The 16,699-nt window shown below is 36.1% G+C and overlaps 1 protein-coding gene across 1 annotated transcript in view; it reads left to right on the top strand.

Moving 5' to 3' along the window:
* LOC130092573 (sodium-dependent neutral amino acid transporter B(0)AT3-like) overlaps positions 1-15,001 on the top strand; it is a 16,610-nt gene extending 1,609 nt beyond the window's left edge. Inside the window, exons 2-12 of the mRNA XM_056260476.1 lie at positions 1-104; positions 940-1,077; positions 2,289-2,470; positions 4,763-4,873; positions 5,902-6,014; positions 6,882-7,010; positions 7,103-7,259; positions 8,626-8,830; positions 10,907-11,066; positions 11,588-11,750; positions 14,783-15,001. The exon at positions 1-104 is cut by the window's left edge and continues 37 nt beyond it. Coding sequence (XP_056116451.1) covers positions 1-104; positions 940-1,077; positions 2,289-2,470; positions 4,763-4,873; positions 5,902-6,014; positions 6,882-7,010; positions 7,103-7,259; positions 8,626-8,830; positions 10,907-11,066; positions 11,588-11,750; positions 14,783-15,001 — 1,681 coding nt within the window. The remainder of the gene's footprint in view (positions 105-939; positions 1,078-2,288; positions 2,471-4,762; positions 4,874-5,901; positions 6,015-6,881; positions 7,011-7,102; positions 7,260-8,625; positions 8,831-10,906; positions 11,067-11,587; positions 11,751-14,782) is intronic.
* Positions 15,002-16,699: the final 1,698 nt, after the last annotated feature.

The raw sequence follows: 16,699 nt of genomic DNA, 5'->3' as shown, positions 1-16,699 counted from the left end.
CGAGGGTCTTCCTCTGCTGTATCTGGAGCTGGCGATCGGCCAGAGTCTGAGGAAGGGCAGCATCGGCGTCTGGCACTCCATCTCTCCTCTGCTGGGCGGACTGGGTGAGACACACACACACACACACACACACACACACACTGGAGAAGACATCTTCAAGATCTGTTATCTGTGCATTTATCTTTTGTCAAATCAGCTTAGTTAATGTGATTCAGATAGCATGATATTTTACGTTTCTATTTATTAAACCAATATCCTTTGTTGTATTAACTCAAAATTTTAAGGCAACTTACTTTAAGTTAAACCAACAATATATATATATATTTTTTTTTTACAGTGTACTGACATTGGTCTCAGCACAAACCCTAACAGAGAGAGATTAAGAGATATCAGAGCTCTTGATTTTTAAGGAAAATTCAGCTTTGATCACAGGAATAAATTACATTTTACTATATATTTACATAAACAGTTGTTTAAAATTGTAATAATATCTCACTGTTTTTACTGTATTATTCATCAAATACATGCAGCCTTGATGAGAAGAAGAGACTTTTTCAGAAACATTAAAAATTCTTAATATCCTCCAGTGGTGAAAATCAAGTTATTAATGTGGTTTATATCTGAGTGAGTGGAGGCGGGGCTTATTTGCATATTCATAGATACGCGTATACTAAATGAATTTTTAATGCATGAAGAATTTTTTTCAAGGAAAAAATGTTTAATTATGTAATTTTGGTGATCAAAGATTAATTTTAAGGGATAAAATGATTGACTAGGGGGACTTTAATTATTCCAAACTTTACTGATCGTGTATGTTCTTTTTTTCAGTCTGTGATTTTCCATGAGCAAATGTTTATTGTCTTCTTAGAGCGTGTCACTGTGTCTTAAACGCTTTATGAGTTCATAAAGGCATGATTAAGTTCTGACTGTAAACGGCAGGTGTGGCATCGATGATCCTCTCCTTCCTGGTGGGCTTGTTTTATAACACGATTCTGGCCTGGGTTCTGTGGTATTTCTTCCACTCGTTTCAGGAGCCGCTGCCCTGGAGTCAGTGTCCCATCAACGACAACAACACGGGTACAGGGACACAAGCACCCTCATTACACGCTCATTACTGTAATATAGTGAACACTAATGAAGCAGCTGATGCTCAGGACTTAATTAAGAACAAGATTAAATACAATAGGAGTAATATACAATATAGGACTAAAATAAACACATGCCTGTCAAGAATATAATATTTCACACCACAATTAAAAACAAACAAATAAATAGCCTAAAAATAAAAAAATAAATAAAAAAGGTTACAATATACATAAATAAATATATACGTATATATGTAAATGCATAAAAATGGCATAATACATAAAAATATAAATATACATTAAAAATAAACAAATATATAAGTATACATATTTAAAAAAATAAATCAATAAAAAGTAAATAATGCATTAAAATAAATCAATATAAAATGAATAAAAAATAAATACATTGAAAATAAACAAAATATAAACAAGAAGTAAATAAATATTTATTAAAATAAATTAATAAAAAAAACAGAAATATAAATACATTAAAAATAAACAATAAGTACAAATGAAAGCATAAATACATTGAAAATAAATAAGTAAATAAAAATATAAATACATTGTAAAATCAAAATAAATATAAACACAGATAAAATAAATACATTGAAAAAACATCAAATAAATATACATTAAAAATAAATCAAATAAATACATTGAATAAACATCAAATAAATATAAACAAAGTAAATAAATATACATTAAAATAAATAAACATAAAATTAAATAAATACAAATAAAACAAGTTATAAATATATTGAAAATATAACTAATAAATACAAATAAAATAAGTTATTAATATATTGAAAATACATCAAATAAGTATAAATAAAAAAGTAATAAATGTAATTTTATTTATTCTATTTTTAATGCATATTAATTTACTTTTATTTATCATTAGATGTATTTTCAATGCATTTATCATTTTATTTATTCTATTTTTAATGTACAAATACATTGAAAATACATCTAATAAACATCTATAGAAAGTAAATAATATATACATTAAAAATAAACAAAAATATAAATGAATACAAATATAATTTTTTTATGTATAAATACATTGAAAATACATCAAATAAACATCTACAGAAAGTAGATAATATACATTAAAAATAAACAAAATTATAAATGAATACAAATCGATATAAATTTAAATGAATATGAGTGAATAGTGTAACATGATATGTGTGTGTCTCGCAGGTTATGTGGAGGAGTGTGTGATCAGCACACCGGTGAACTACTTCTGGTACCGGCAGACGCTGAACATCTCGCCGGGCCTGGAGCAGAGCGGCTCTCTTCAGTGGTGGCTGGTGCTGTGCCTCGCCTCGGCCTGGAGCATCGTCTACATCTGCTTCATACGGGGCATCGAGACCATCGGGAAGGTACCCGAGCGTTAGCATATACCGCATCACAAGACACGTTTACATTAGCATATACCCTTCTAACTTCACAAACTGAAATTGCGATTTGAAAACACGCCCCACACCATTAGCCCTGTTTCCATTACAGATTTGCGCAAACTTTTGCTATATTTAGTAAATTTCGATAAAAAACTATTGTGAAATGACGGTGTTTACATTAACCGATGATATGCGACTAAAAATTTTATTTTTGTGAGGAGTTTCTGGGTGTTTCTCCCTCAAATCTGCTTCAAGATCTTGATAAATTGTGGTATTTCTTTGAGGTTTAGAATCTGGTATTCCTGTCATTTCTTTTGTCTTTTACGGATTTTAATAAATAACTCTTTCTTCTGTCCGAACATCTACGTCAGGTGACTGTAAATGCGCAAAAACTGTTTCCATTGCAGTTTTGCTAAATATTTTTTTTCCCGAATTACCTGATAAACCTCCTCATGCGAGCGTAAAAACTTTTTTGTGATAAATGGGAGTTTTTGCGAAATTGACGCGTTTCCATTGGCCGTATTTTAAATTTGCAATTTTATTTTGCACAATTTGAAGGGTAATGGAAACGCGACTGACGTGGGCCGTATTTTTTAATTTGCAAATATCGCAAAAACTCCCATTTATCGCAAAAAAGTTTTCACGCTCGCATGAGGAGCTTTTTCAGGCAATTCGAATATTTTTGCAAAACTGCAATGGAAACAGTTTTTATGCAGGTCCTTAATATCATCATGAACCAATTGTTCTGCATTTTTAATTGAGAGCATATGACGTAATTTAGATATATTTTTAAGATGAAAAAATGCTGTTTTACAGATACTAGACACGTCACTGTCACTGTCACTGTTTGAAAGATTGGTATCAAAGAGCACACACACACACACACACACACACAGGTTCCTACAACGAGGGCTTGACAGAGCAGCCATCAAGTGTTAGACAGTATTCTAGGTTATTACACGAGGACGTTTTTTGTCCAATAATTAGAATCTCTGTTTTTTTCAGAATTAGTAGAAAATTACTAGTCATCCAGTTTTTTATATCAGCTATGCATTCCGTTAATTTTGTGGATTGGTAAGTTTCGTCAGGGCTTGAAGAAATATAGAGCTGAGTATCAGCAGCATAACAGTGAAAACTAATGCCATGCTTCCTAATGATATCTCCTAAGGGTAGCATGTACAGTGTGTGTGTGTGTGTGTGTGTGTGTGTGTGTGTGTGTGTGTGTGTGTGTGTGTGTGTGTGTGTGTGTGTGTGAGGGTAGCATGTACAGAGTGAACAGCAACAGTCCTAGTACTGAGCCTTGTGGTACGCCATACTGAACTTGTGATCAATAAGACATCTCTTCATTTACTGCTACAAACTGATAACGGTCAGATAAGTATGATTTAAACCATGCTAGTGCAATTCCACTAATGCCAACATAATTTTCGAGTCTATTTAAAAGAATGTTATGGTCAATGGTATCAAATGCAGCACTAAGATCAAGTAACACCAATAGCGAGATACAACCACGATCGGATGATAAGAGCAAATCATTTGTAACTCTGATGAGAGCTGTCTCAGTACTATGATACCGTCTAAATCCTAATTGAAAATCCTCACAGATATAATTTCTTTCTAAAAAAGGAACACAGTTGTGAGGATACTGCTTTTTCTAATATCTTTGACAGAAAAGGCAGATTCGAGATCGGCCTGTAATTCACAAATTCTGTGGGATCAAGTTGCGTTTTTTTAACAAGCGGTTTAATCATAGCCATCTTAAAAGTTTTTGGTACGTATCCTAGAAACAAAGATGAATTAATTATATTAAGAAGAGGATCTATGACCTCTGGAAGCATCTCTTTCAGTAGTTTAGTTGGTATAGGGTCTAACATACATGTTGTCGATTTAGATGATTTAACGATGTCTGTCTCTCTTGTCGCAATGAATGAATCAAATTTTTCGTCAGGGAGACTACAATGCACTGACTTTCCTTGCCATTAATGCTGTGATAACACGCCTACGACTCATTCCATTAATAATAATGTCTAGTGCGGTGACTGAGATATACACAAACCTACAAACATCCACTGCCATGATTATAGGAATGACTCTGAAAATTACATTTTAGTCGCGTAACATCGGTTAATGAAAATGCCGCCATTTTGCAATCGTTTTTTATCGACATTTAGAAAATATCGCAAAAGTTTTGCGAGAATCTGTAATGGAAATGTGGCTAGTGTGTGTGTTTGTGCTCAATGGATCATGTTGATTTTAATGTTTGTGTTTATGCAGGCCGTGTACGTGACCGCGACCTTCCCGTACCTGGTGCTCACCATCTTTCTGGTGCGGGCCCTCACACTGCCAGGGGCCACCGACGGGCTCCGGTACCTGTTCACACCAGACGTGAGTCTTACACACACACACACACACACACACACACACACACACACACACACACACACAGCAGGAGTCTCTAGTGAGGCCCCTCACACTGCCAGGGGCCACCAACGGGCTCCGGTACCTGTTCACACCAGACGTGAGTCTTTCACACACACACACACACACACACACAGCAGGAGTCTCTAGTGAGGCCCCTCACACTGCCAGGGGCCACCGACGGGCTCCGGTACCTGTTCACACCAGACATGAGTCTTTCACACACACACACACACACACACACACAGCAGGAGTCTCTAGTGAGGCCCCTCACACTGCCAGGGGCCACCGACGGCCTCCGGTACCTGTTCACACCAGATGTGAGTCTCTCTCTCACACACACACACACACACACACACACACACACACACACACACACACACACACACACACACACACACACACACAGCAGGAGTCTCTAGTGAGGTCCTTCACACTGCCAGGGGCCACTGAAGGCCTCCGGTACCTGTTCACACCAGATGTGAGTCTTTCACACACACACACACACACACACACGGACACACACACAGCAGGAGTCTCTGGTGAGGCTCCTCACACTGCCAGGGGCCACCGACGGGCTCCGGTACCTGTTCACACCAGATGTGAGTCTTTCACACACACACACACACACACACACACACACACACACACACACACACACACACACACACACACACACACACACACACACACACAGACACACACATACACACACACAGCAGGAGTCTCTAGTGAGGCTCCTCACACTGCCAGGGGCCACCGACGGCCTCCGGTACCTGTTCACACCAGATGTGAGTCTCTCTCTCACACACTCTCACACACACACACACACACACACACACGCAAACGCGCACGCACACACAGCAGGAGTCCCTAGTGCGGGCCCTCACACTGCCAGGGGCCACCGACGGGCTACGGTACCTGTTCACACCAGACGTGAGTCTCACACACACATAGCAGGAGTGTGATCAGTGTGTGTGATCTTGTCTCCTCAGTGGACGCTGTTGACTGATCCTCGGGTGTGGCTGGACGCCGCTACACAGATCTTCTTCTCTCTGTCTCTGGCCTTCGGGGGACTCATCGCATTCTCCAGCTACAACCCCAAGAAGTACGACACACACTGTCTGCAGGGCGGGACAAATATACAGTCTATTACACAATTTTTGAGAATTCCAAAGATTCTTGAATCATCACCCTGATTAATATTTTGATGTTATCATTTAAATAAATAAATAAAAAATTTAAATAAAAACAAGTAAAAATAAAACACCAAAGCTTCAATTAAATCATAAAAATAGATTGTAAAATACAAAAATTTAAATGCATGGAAACCAGCAAACAAACTGGGTCAGAGATTGCTGATCCACACAACCCAAAGAGCCTCGATATCATCTAAAAATCTCTAAGAACGAGAGCATATTAAAACGCGGATAAATCAACTCCTGTTGCATGTCCTCAAACTGACAACCCGTGTGAGCATTGAGTCTGAGGAGGCGGGGAAACAACAATCTCTGATATTTTGAATTTGGACTGCAGTACCTATTTCGACCACTAACTGTCAATCTTACAGAAAGCACCTTTAAAATCACGCATTATGAATATGAAAGGTGAATAATGCATATGCATATATATATATAAACAGGTTAAACTCGAAAACTTTGAATATCGTGCAACAGTTCATGTATTTCAGTAATTCAAATTAAAAGGTGAAACTAATATATTTAGTATATATAATCATGCATATGCATGATTATACTTCAGAGGGGAGGGCCGACATTTCTGTATTCAAAATCCTCTTATTTATTTATTTCATGTCATATTCTAATTTCCTGAGATTTTGAATTTGGGGTTTTCATAAGCTGTAAGCCATAATCATCAAAATTATAACTTTGCACGATATTCTAATTTTTCGAGTTTCACCTGTGTATATACTGTATATATATAAATAAGAGATGCCTGTGTGTGTTTCCAACAGGAATGACTGTGAGCGAGACGCTGTGTTTGTGGGATGCATTAACAGCGCCACGTCTCTCTACGCTTCCATCCCCATATTCGCCATCTTAGGCTTCAAGGCCACGAGCAACTTCAACGCCTGCATCGACGGGTGATGAACACACACTGCGTTTACACACCCATAACTGAGTGTTTACACGACTGCGGGGTCTGATTGACAAGGTGTGTGTGTTGTGTTCACAGGAACATCCTGGATCTGACCAACGCCTTCGACATCGAGGAGAAAAACATCACGACAGACAACTACGACAACTGGCTGATGTTTCTGAACTCAAGCGACCCGGATAAAGTCTCCGGCCTCAACCTAAAACACTGCGTCCTCAAGAACTTCCTGGATCAGGTACAGCTGGCATTATAAGCACGTCTCGTCTGCTCAGAAGATCAGAAATACAGTAAAATATTTTTCCAATGTAAAACAGCTGTTTTCTATGTGAATATATAGTAAAGTATAATTTATTCCTATGATCAAAGCTGAATTTTCAGCATCATTACTCCAGTCTTCAGTGTCACATGATCCTTCAGAAATCACTCTAATATGAGGATTTGATGCTCAAGAAACATTTATGACTATTATTACACTGTAAAAAACAAACTGGCAGCTTGCAGACATTTACCGTAAAAATATGGTAGGTTTTATAGACTTAACTTAAATTTACAGTAAAAAAAATGTATTTTACTATCTGATACAATGTTAATTTACCGATCTATTGAAGTACTAATATCTGTTTTGTACTATTGTAATACACTGACAACCACCAATCACAGTGGAGATGAGAGTCACATGATAAAACAAAGATCATCACAGACAGCTTTTCCATAAACTGAGAAAGTTCATATTAATATATAAAAGATAAAGTGTCATTCACACAAACACTAAACACCATTATGGTAACACACATGAAATTTAAAAATGCAATTAACATTAATTTAACAACATTAACTTTAAAGGACAAGTTCGGTATTTTACAGCCTGTTTTAAGTGTTCACGTTTCTGATGAAATCGAACGGTTAAGATTGAAATTTGGAGAAATGCTGCTGTCCCGAGAATTTTAGGTTTCTGTGTTAGCAGTAATACCGTACCTCACAGAACATCCAATAGAAGTCAATGGGGTTGGACAAAAACTACGATAAAACCTGTTGGAAGCCATTGGAGGGCAAGTCTGGTGCCAGCAGCCGCGGTAATTCCAAATCCAATAGCGTATACTAAAGCGTATAATTGCTGCAGTTAAAAAGCTCGTAGTTGGATCTCGGAAGCGGGCCGGCGGTCCGCCACAAGGCGAGCCACCGCCCGTCCCGGACCCCTGCCTTACGGCGCCCCCCCCCGGATGCCCTTAACTGGGTGTCCGGTTCTCGGGGCCGAAGTATTTACTTTGAAAAAATTAGAGTGTTCAAAGCAGGCTGCCCGTCGCCGTTGAATACCGCAGCTAGGAATAATGGAATAGGACTCCGGTTCTATTTTGTGGTTTTCTAGAACCCGGAGCCATGATTGAGAGGGACGACCTGGGGCTGAAACTTAAAGTATTCCTATAATACTGTTTAAACCTCCCCCTAGCATTTGAAATGTATTTGTATTGTTTGTTTTGTTTTTTCTTCAGTAAAAAAAATAATAATAAAAAAACCTAAACTGTTGAACGCTAGTTTTGTAACTAGTTACTGTGGAACGACAGTGTGTATGTAGTGACTGAGACTCTCTCTCTGTTACCCAGAGTGCTTCAGGAACGGGCCTGGCGTTCATCGTGTTCACGGAGGCAGTGATCGAGATGCCGGGTTCACAGGTGTGGGCCGTGCTCTTCTTCGTCATGCTCTTCAGCCTCGGCCTGTCCTCCATGTTCGGGAACCTGGAGGGGGTCCTGACGCCGCTGCTCGACCTGCACGTGGTGCCCAAGTGGTTGCCCAAAGAGATCTTCACAGGTACGACACCTGAGACACGGGCCGTATGCTAATGAGGCTGGCCATATGCTCAAGGGATAGTTCACCAAAAAATTAAAATTAGCCCATGATTTACTCTCCCTCAAGTCATCCTAGGTGTATATGACATTCTTTTTTCAGACGAATAAAATCAGAGTTATATTAAAAAATGTCCTGGCTCTTCCAAGATGTATAATGGCAGTAATTGAAGTCTATAAAAGTGCATCTGTCCATCATAAAAGTGCATCTATCCATCATAAAAGTACATCTGTCCATCATAAAAGTGCATCTATCCATCATAGAAGTTCATCCATCCATCCATCATAAAAGTGCATCTATCCATCATAAAAAAGTGCATCTATCCATCATAAAAGTGCATCTGTCCATCATAAAAGTGCATCTATCCATCATAAAAGTGCATCTGTCCATCATAAAAGTGCATCTATCCATCATAAAAGTGCATCTATCCATCATAAAAAAGTGCATCTATCCATCATAAAAGTGCATCTATCCAGCATAAACATAAGTGCATCTATCCATCATAAAAAAGTGCATCTATCCATCATAAAAGTGCATCTGTCCATCAAAAAAGTGCATCTATCCAGCATAAACATAAGTGCATCTATCCATCATAAAAAAGTGCATCTATCCATCATAAAAGTGCATCTGTCCATCAAAAAAGTGCATCTATCCATCATAAAAAAGTGTATCTATCCATCATAAAAGTGCATCTGTCCATCATAAAAGTGCATCCGTCCATCATAAAAGTGCTTCTATCCATCATAAAAAAGTGCATCTATCCATCATAAAAGTGCATCTATCCATCATAAAAGTGCATCTATCCATCATAAAAGTGAAAGTGCATCTATCCATCATAAAAGTGCATATCCATCATAAAAGTGCATCTATCCATCATAAAAGTGCATATCCATCATAAAAGTGCATCTATCCATCATAAAAGTGCATCTGTCCATCATAAAAGTGCATATCTATCATAAAAGTGCATATCCATCATAAAAGTACATCTATCCATCATAAAAGTGCATCTATCCATCATAAAAGTGCATCTGTCCATCATAAAAGTGCATCTATCCATCATAAAAGTGCATCTATCCATCATAAAAAGTGCATCTGTCCATCATAAAAGTGCATCTATCCATCATAAAAGTGCATCTGTCCATCATAAAAGTGCATTTGTCCATCATAAAAGTGCATCTGTCCATCATAAAAGTGCATCTGTCCATCATAAAAAAGTGCATCTATCCATCATAAAAAAGTGCATCTATCCATCATAAAAAAGTGCATCTATCCATCATAAAAGTGCATCTGTCCATCAAAAAAGTGCATCTATCCTTCATAAAAGTGCATCTATCCATCATAAAAAAGTGCATCTATCCATCATAAAAAAGTGCATCTATCCCTCATAAAAAAGTGCATCTATCCATCATAAAAAAGTGCATCTGTCCATCATAAAAGTGCATCTATCCATCATAAAAGTGCATCTATCATCATTAAAGTGCATCTGTCCATCATAAAAGTGCATCTATCCATCATAAAAGTGCATCTATCCATCATAAAAGTGCATCTCCATCATAAAAGTGCATCTCTCCATCATAAAAGTGCATCTGTCCATCATAAAAGTGCATCTATCCATCATAAAAGTGCATCTGTCCATCATAAAAGTGCATATATCCATCATAAAAGTGCATCTATCCATCATAAAAGTGCATCTATTCATCATAAAAGTGCATCTCTCCATCATAAAAGTGCATCTGTCCATCATAAAAGTGCATCTCTCCATCATAAAAGTGCACTTTAATGATGGATAGATGCACTTTTATGATGGATAGATGCACTTTTATGATGGATAGATGCACTTTAATGGACTTCAAAACAGAAACAGTCATTCACTGCCATTATAAAGCTTGGAAGAGCCAGGACTTTTTTTTTATTTAACTTCAATTGTATTCATCTGAAAAAAAGAATGTCATATACACCTAGGATGACTTGAGGGAGAGTAAATCATGGGCTAATTTTAGTTTTTGGGTGAACTATCTCTATAATGCTATGCTAATGCAGGTCTGATCTGTGCGCTGAGCTTCCTGGTGGCGTTGATCTTCACGCTGGGATCTGGGAACTACTGGCTGGAGATCTTCAACAGTTACGTGGGATCCGTCCCGCTCCTCGTCATCGCCTTCTTCGAGATCATCGGCGTTGTTTGCTTCTACGGGATAAAGCGGTAGGAAAATTCATCAGTTCATTTTAAAAGACAGCATTGCCATCAATTAAAATCATTAAAAGAAGGTCGAAGGAAAAGGTTGGTGGTCTTAAAAATAGATAAACTAGATTTTTTTTAACAGTTTGTTAAAGCAGGGTTTGCCAAAACTGGGGTTTGTGTGTGGATAAAAACATAATTAAAAAATTAAAACAAATTATAAAAGTAAAATTATAAAAATGTAATATATATATATATATATATATATAAACCTTTCTACATATTTAATCATATAAATGTACAGTTAAAATAAATAATTTTTAAATCAAAACAAAATCAAAATAAAACATTTTCTAATTTTTTATTTATTTTTTGTTTAGCTTCATTTCATGTAACCATTATACAACATCAGAGAACCATGAAAAATTCTTGAAATGTCAACTTATTAAAATAAATTCTTGAAATATGAACTAATCTGAATATTTGAGCTCGTAGGGTTTCAGTATCAGATGTTTTGTGACGGTTTGAGACGGTGTGTGTTCTAGCTTCAGCGACGACATCGAGTTCATGACGGGACGCAGGCCGAACCTGTACTGGCGCGCGTGCTGGATGGGCATCAGCCCCGTCATGCTGCTGGTGGTGCTGGTGGCCTACGTCGCCGTCCAGGTCCAGGAACACCCCACGTATCCCGCCTGGAATCCGCAATACGTGAGTGACAAATAGAAGCTTTAAAATCATGTTCTACCTGCTGAGGATCTGCATGATCACTGGTTCCAGATGGAATTAATGCACCTCAGTGTGTTTATATGAGAGTTTCTGCTCATTTAACCCTCTGGGGTCTAAGGTGTTTTTGGGGTCCTTGAGATGTTTTGACATGCCCTGACATTTGTGCTTTTTTCAGTTCAAAACTAAAAATTAAAGTTTCTGAAATAAGGCCACAAAACACATTGATTATTTCTTCACAAGACTTTTTAAAATTGTATCACATAGCCTAAAATATTTGCTCCAAAACTATGTGAGAATCACCCTGACTACTCATTCAGATAAGTCAATAAAGTCTTTTAGAATGTGTATGACGTGTTTTGTTTGAGAAAGCTTTATGCGAGGAGGCATGATCTCTCATTAATATGTATGGCATTTCACACCTGAGAAAGACAAAGACCCTCCCATAATGGCCCTATTAGGTGCTATCAGACCCTATCATTATGAGGAGCCTTCCACAAAGAATGAGGAGATTTAAAAAAGAATGGCTTTTTGATTGTTTGGATTTATTTACAACACAACATAATCCAAAGACACACAACAAAGGACAAAAAAGCACATTAGTAAACACACTGATCTAAAGACAGAGGCTTGAACAGTCACACAACATTGTCCCATTCCTGAAACATAGTACATAACTGTCATTTCCACGGTGTTTGATTTTTCATTTTACCATGTTCATGTACAGAGACTGTTGAATGTTGAAGTCAGCAGGACTCATCAGTGGCATCTCTCCCTGTAAAAAATAAAATAAAATAAACACCTGCTGATATCAAGAGAAACTATATGGCTGCACGACTTTGGGCATGCATTGTAGATTTTTCTGGTTAAAATTGCGATTTAATTTTATATATATACATACACACACACACACACACACACACACACACAGTGCTTAGATTAAGTGAACACACCCATGCTAAAGTTGACTACCCTTCACAATATAGACATGGTTTTATTTCAGTTAGCCTAACTGAACATTTACACATAAATAATATATTGTATTTAAACAGTATCACATATTTTACCGGAGGCTGAAATATATTTCACTAAATCATTATATAACCTAAGCAGTTATTCGCAAACAAAATAAATTACACACAAGGCAGTATTTTAGCATGATAATCAGTGGCATAAGCTAATCAAAACTATATATATTTAATATACAAATATGTTTAGAGAGTAATATCACATTTAAAAAGTTTACATGAGCGTATACACGAATGTTAGGGATATTGTGAGGCAATCTTTTCTGTAAGATGTCAAAAGCTAGGCAAAATATAGTCTGAAAATTCATTTGAACTCTATACGATCAGAAAAGAAATCTCTTATAAAACACTAAACAACTTACTTCGAACTTGTATCCTTGGCGGGATCAATTCGTTCTTCAAAATGCAGCCGTTCGTCGTCGGAGTTACAATCTTCCTCTGAGGAAAAGTGAATTCTTCCTCGCTGTCCAGAATCATCTGAAGGAGTAGCGTGCCATCCTCAAAACGCAATGAAATATCAGTGAATCTGATGGAGAAACTTCGTGTTTTTATGCCATTGATCGCTGCTGGGCGTGTGCGATGCATAACGTTAGATCACCTATTTACCATGTGAAAAGCGCTGGGGGCGTGGCGGCCTCGGCTCATTAAAAATAATGAACTGAGACCCGAAAAAACTATACCTCTCCTTGGTTTCAAACGAATTACATAAACTGGAAATAATTCTTTTTTTAATAAATTACTTCATTTAAAAGAAGAGAATACAAGCTTTAAAAAGATACGTCTCGTATCTCTGTAACAAGTACTGACTTAGTTACAGTTCATTTTTCGGACGCGTTTCAGAATGGACTTCACTGACAGAGAGAACGCAGAACGCGCATCATGTTTATTTTTCTTTATTTGGCGAAAAGCACAACACTTTATTTTTATTGTGAGGTTCCACAAAAAAAATACAAACTTAACAGGATCGAATGATGTATAACACTTATATGTAAGATCAAAATCAACAGAGTAATTTAAGTCTCTTTTGCACTGATAAGGAAAAAAGTCAGCTGGTATCGCCGGCGAGACCGCCGACTCCAGAGAGTTAAACGGGTTACCAGGGTGGGTCATAAAAACCAAGTTAAAGCACTAAACATTAAATGAATACACAAAATCAAAATAAATAAATAAATAAATTAACACTTCCTAAAATGAAATCCTTAATATAAATAAAAATAAATAAAAGCAAACATAAAACACAGAATATTAAATTAAAATCTTAAAAATGCTAAACAAACTATTTTAAAATACAAAAAATAAACATACCAATATTAAATCATAAAATTAAAATGAACACATTTAAAATAAAAAAATTAAATGGAGAAAATTAAATCATAAAAAAGCTCATTTAATTTTCTTAAAATGCAAAACACTTAAATACTTACTAAAATGAAATCATAAAAAATAATAAAATAGCAAAGAAAAAGCTAAATGAATGATCTTAAAATGCTAAATACTTCAATTAATTAAATATAAAATTAAAATGAATAATTGTAAATTAAAAAAACAATAAACCAGAAAATGTAATTAAATCATAAAAATGCTAAATTAAATCATTTTAAAATACAAAACACATACTAAAATTGAATTATAAAATTCAACTTAATAATTGTACCATCAAAAAATTAAATAAAGCAAAAAATGCTAAATTAAAATTATTTTAAAATACAAAACGAACATACAAATATTTTATCTTAAAATTAATATTTAAAATAAAATAAATATTAAATGGAGAAAATTAAATCATAATAAAAGTAATTTTAATGATTTTAAAATGCCAAATACTTACTAAAATTAAATCATAAATATAAAATTTAAATTAATAATTGTAAAAAAAACGAAACTATATTCAAACTTAATTAAATCATAAAAATGCAAATATAAAATGAATTTAAAACATAAAAACAAACACAACACTAAAATGAATGGCTAACTGTAAACTCCCTGCAGGAGAAGTTCCCGGAGCCGGAGGTGAAGCCGTACTCGGACTGGGTGTTTGCGATCTGTGTGTTGCTGAGCTCGGTTCCTGTGCTCTCCATCCCAGTCGTGGCCGTTTACAGACTCATCAGACGACAGACGACGTCACAGACAGGACACAGTTACCCGAACCCCTACAGCAACCCGGGCTTCACCGCCGATGAGCGCATCCAGTCCTTTAAAGCATTGTAGAAGACCAGCCTGATCTCATGAACACATGCTGTTTATCCTGCAATTTATATGCTAAAATCAGTTTTTACGTGCATATGATACACACTTTATTGTGGGTAATACACATGTACCCCACACCACTAATACCCAAGGGGTTTATAGTGCTTATTATATGCGCGTAAAAACTCATTTTCGCGTATAAATTGCACAATAAACACAACGCGTGCTATAGAGACTCATCTAATGAGAATGAGTTGAGAAGACAATCCCTACAAACTACATCTCAGGATCTAAAGCACGTCTCATTTCAACATGTGCCTGAGAAAGAAGTTTTAGCTTCTCTGACTTCACCGCATCTGTAAATTATTTAAATTACAAATTTTTGTCCTTAAACTATGGGGGAAAAATACATCAATGACTCTTATTCTGCAAAATGATACAGAGAATATGAAACGCAATATTTCTGAGGTGTAAATATCCTCTTTACAAAACTCAAAATAATATATTTTAAAAAAAAAGTTATTTTTTAAATTTATGTATATTAACACACACAAATATTAAATGTGATATATACATATATAAATGTATACACACATATATATACATGTAATTTTATAGATGTTGCTACATAAATGTTTAAATTTATAAATGTGTATGTATATATATTAGTGCTGTCAAACGATTAAAATATTTAATCGCGATTAATCGCATTAATATCATAGTTAACTCGCGATTAATCGCAATTAATCACACATTTTTATCTATTCTAAATGTCTCTTGATTTCTTTTTGTCCCATTATTTTTTTTCTCATTTTAATGCTCTTATCAACATGGAAAAGTGGATCGGCTTGCTTTGTGCAAATGTTTTTTTATTGAAAACAACATTGGCATATACTGTGTTCAATTTCACACTAACATTCTCACTTGGAGCAAATAACCTCTCACACAATGTAACACTGTCCATCAATAAAAGGGTGAAAGAAATACTGACGATTGACGAGGGGGCGGAGAATTCGCATCAGCTGTGTGTGTGCGCTTGGCCATCAAGTGGTATTTCAGACTGGACGTGCTGCGATGATGATAGCTCAGTTCACAACGACAAAACACACAGATCACTTTGGTCTCGTCAATGGAACCATTTGGCAACTTTTTAAAAGTAAACTTTCCATTCAGAATCTTATTGGCATCCATTTCGGCGTCTCGCGCTCGTCATCCACTCAAAACGGCTCGCAAGCCCAAACAAGTGTGTGCGGCGTGCCTGTTATTTTGTTTCCGGTCTAGCTAGATCCGCTTGCGCTTTGGTCGACGAAGCAACAAAACGTCTTCGCGCGGCGCAAGCCATTGAAATGAATGGGTTTCATAGCGCATGCCGCGTCCTGTTGCAAAAGCATGTGAAAAAAACGACAAAGTTTGCTAGGCCGAAAAGACCGTTAATCGAGCGATAAAAAAATGAACGCCGTTAAAATGGGTTTGCAATAACGCCGTTAATAACGCGTTTAACTGACAGCCCTAATATATATATATATACACACACATATATAATGCATGTGTGTGTATATATATATATATATATATATATATATATATATATATATATATATATATAAAATGTATAAATCTTGCTACATATATATGAATATGTATAATTTTATAAATGCTTGTAATGAACAGGGTGAGTTTGAGTCGACTTCAGATCAATGTTTTACCATTCATAAGTCC

The sequence above is a fragment of the Rhinichthys klamathensis genome, unplaced genomic scaffold (genome assembly GCF_029890125.1).
Source record: "Rhinichthys klamathensis goyatoka isolate OS25496 unplaced genomic scaffold, OSU_Roscu_1.1 h1tg000176l_1, whole genome shotgun sequence".
Classification (NCBI taxonomy): domain Eukaryota; kingdom Metazoa; phylum Chordata; class Actinopteri; order Cypriniformes; family Leuciscidae; genus Rhinichthys; species Rhinichthys klamathensis.
Note: the sequence above shows the minus strand (reverse complement) of the source record. Positions and strands in the feature narration are given on the sequence as shown.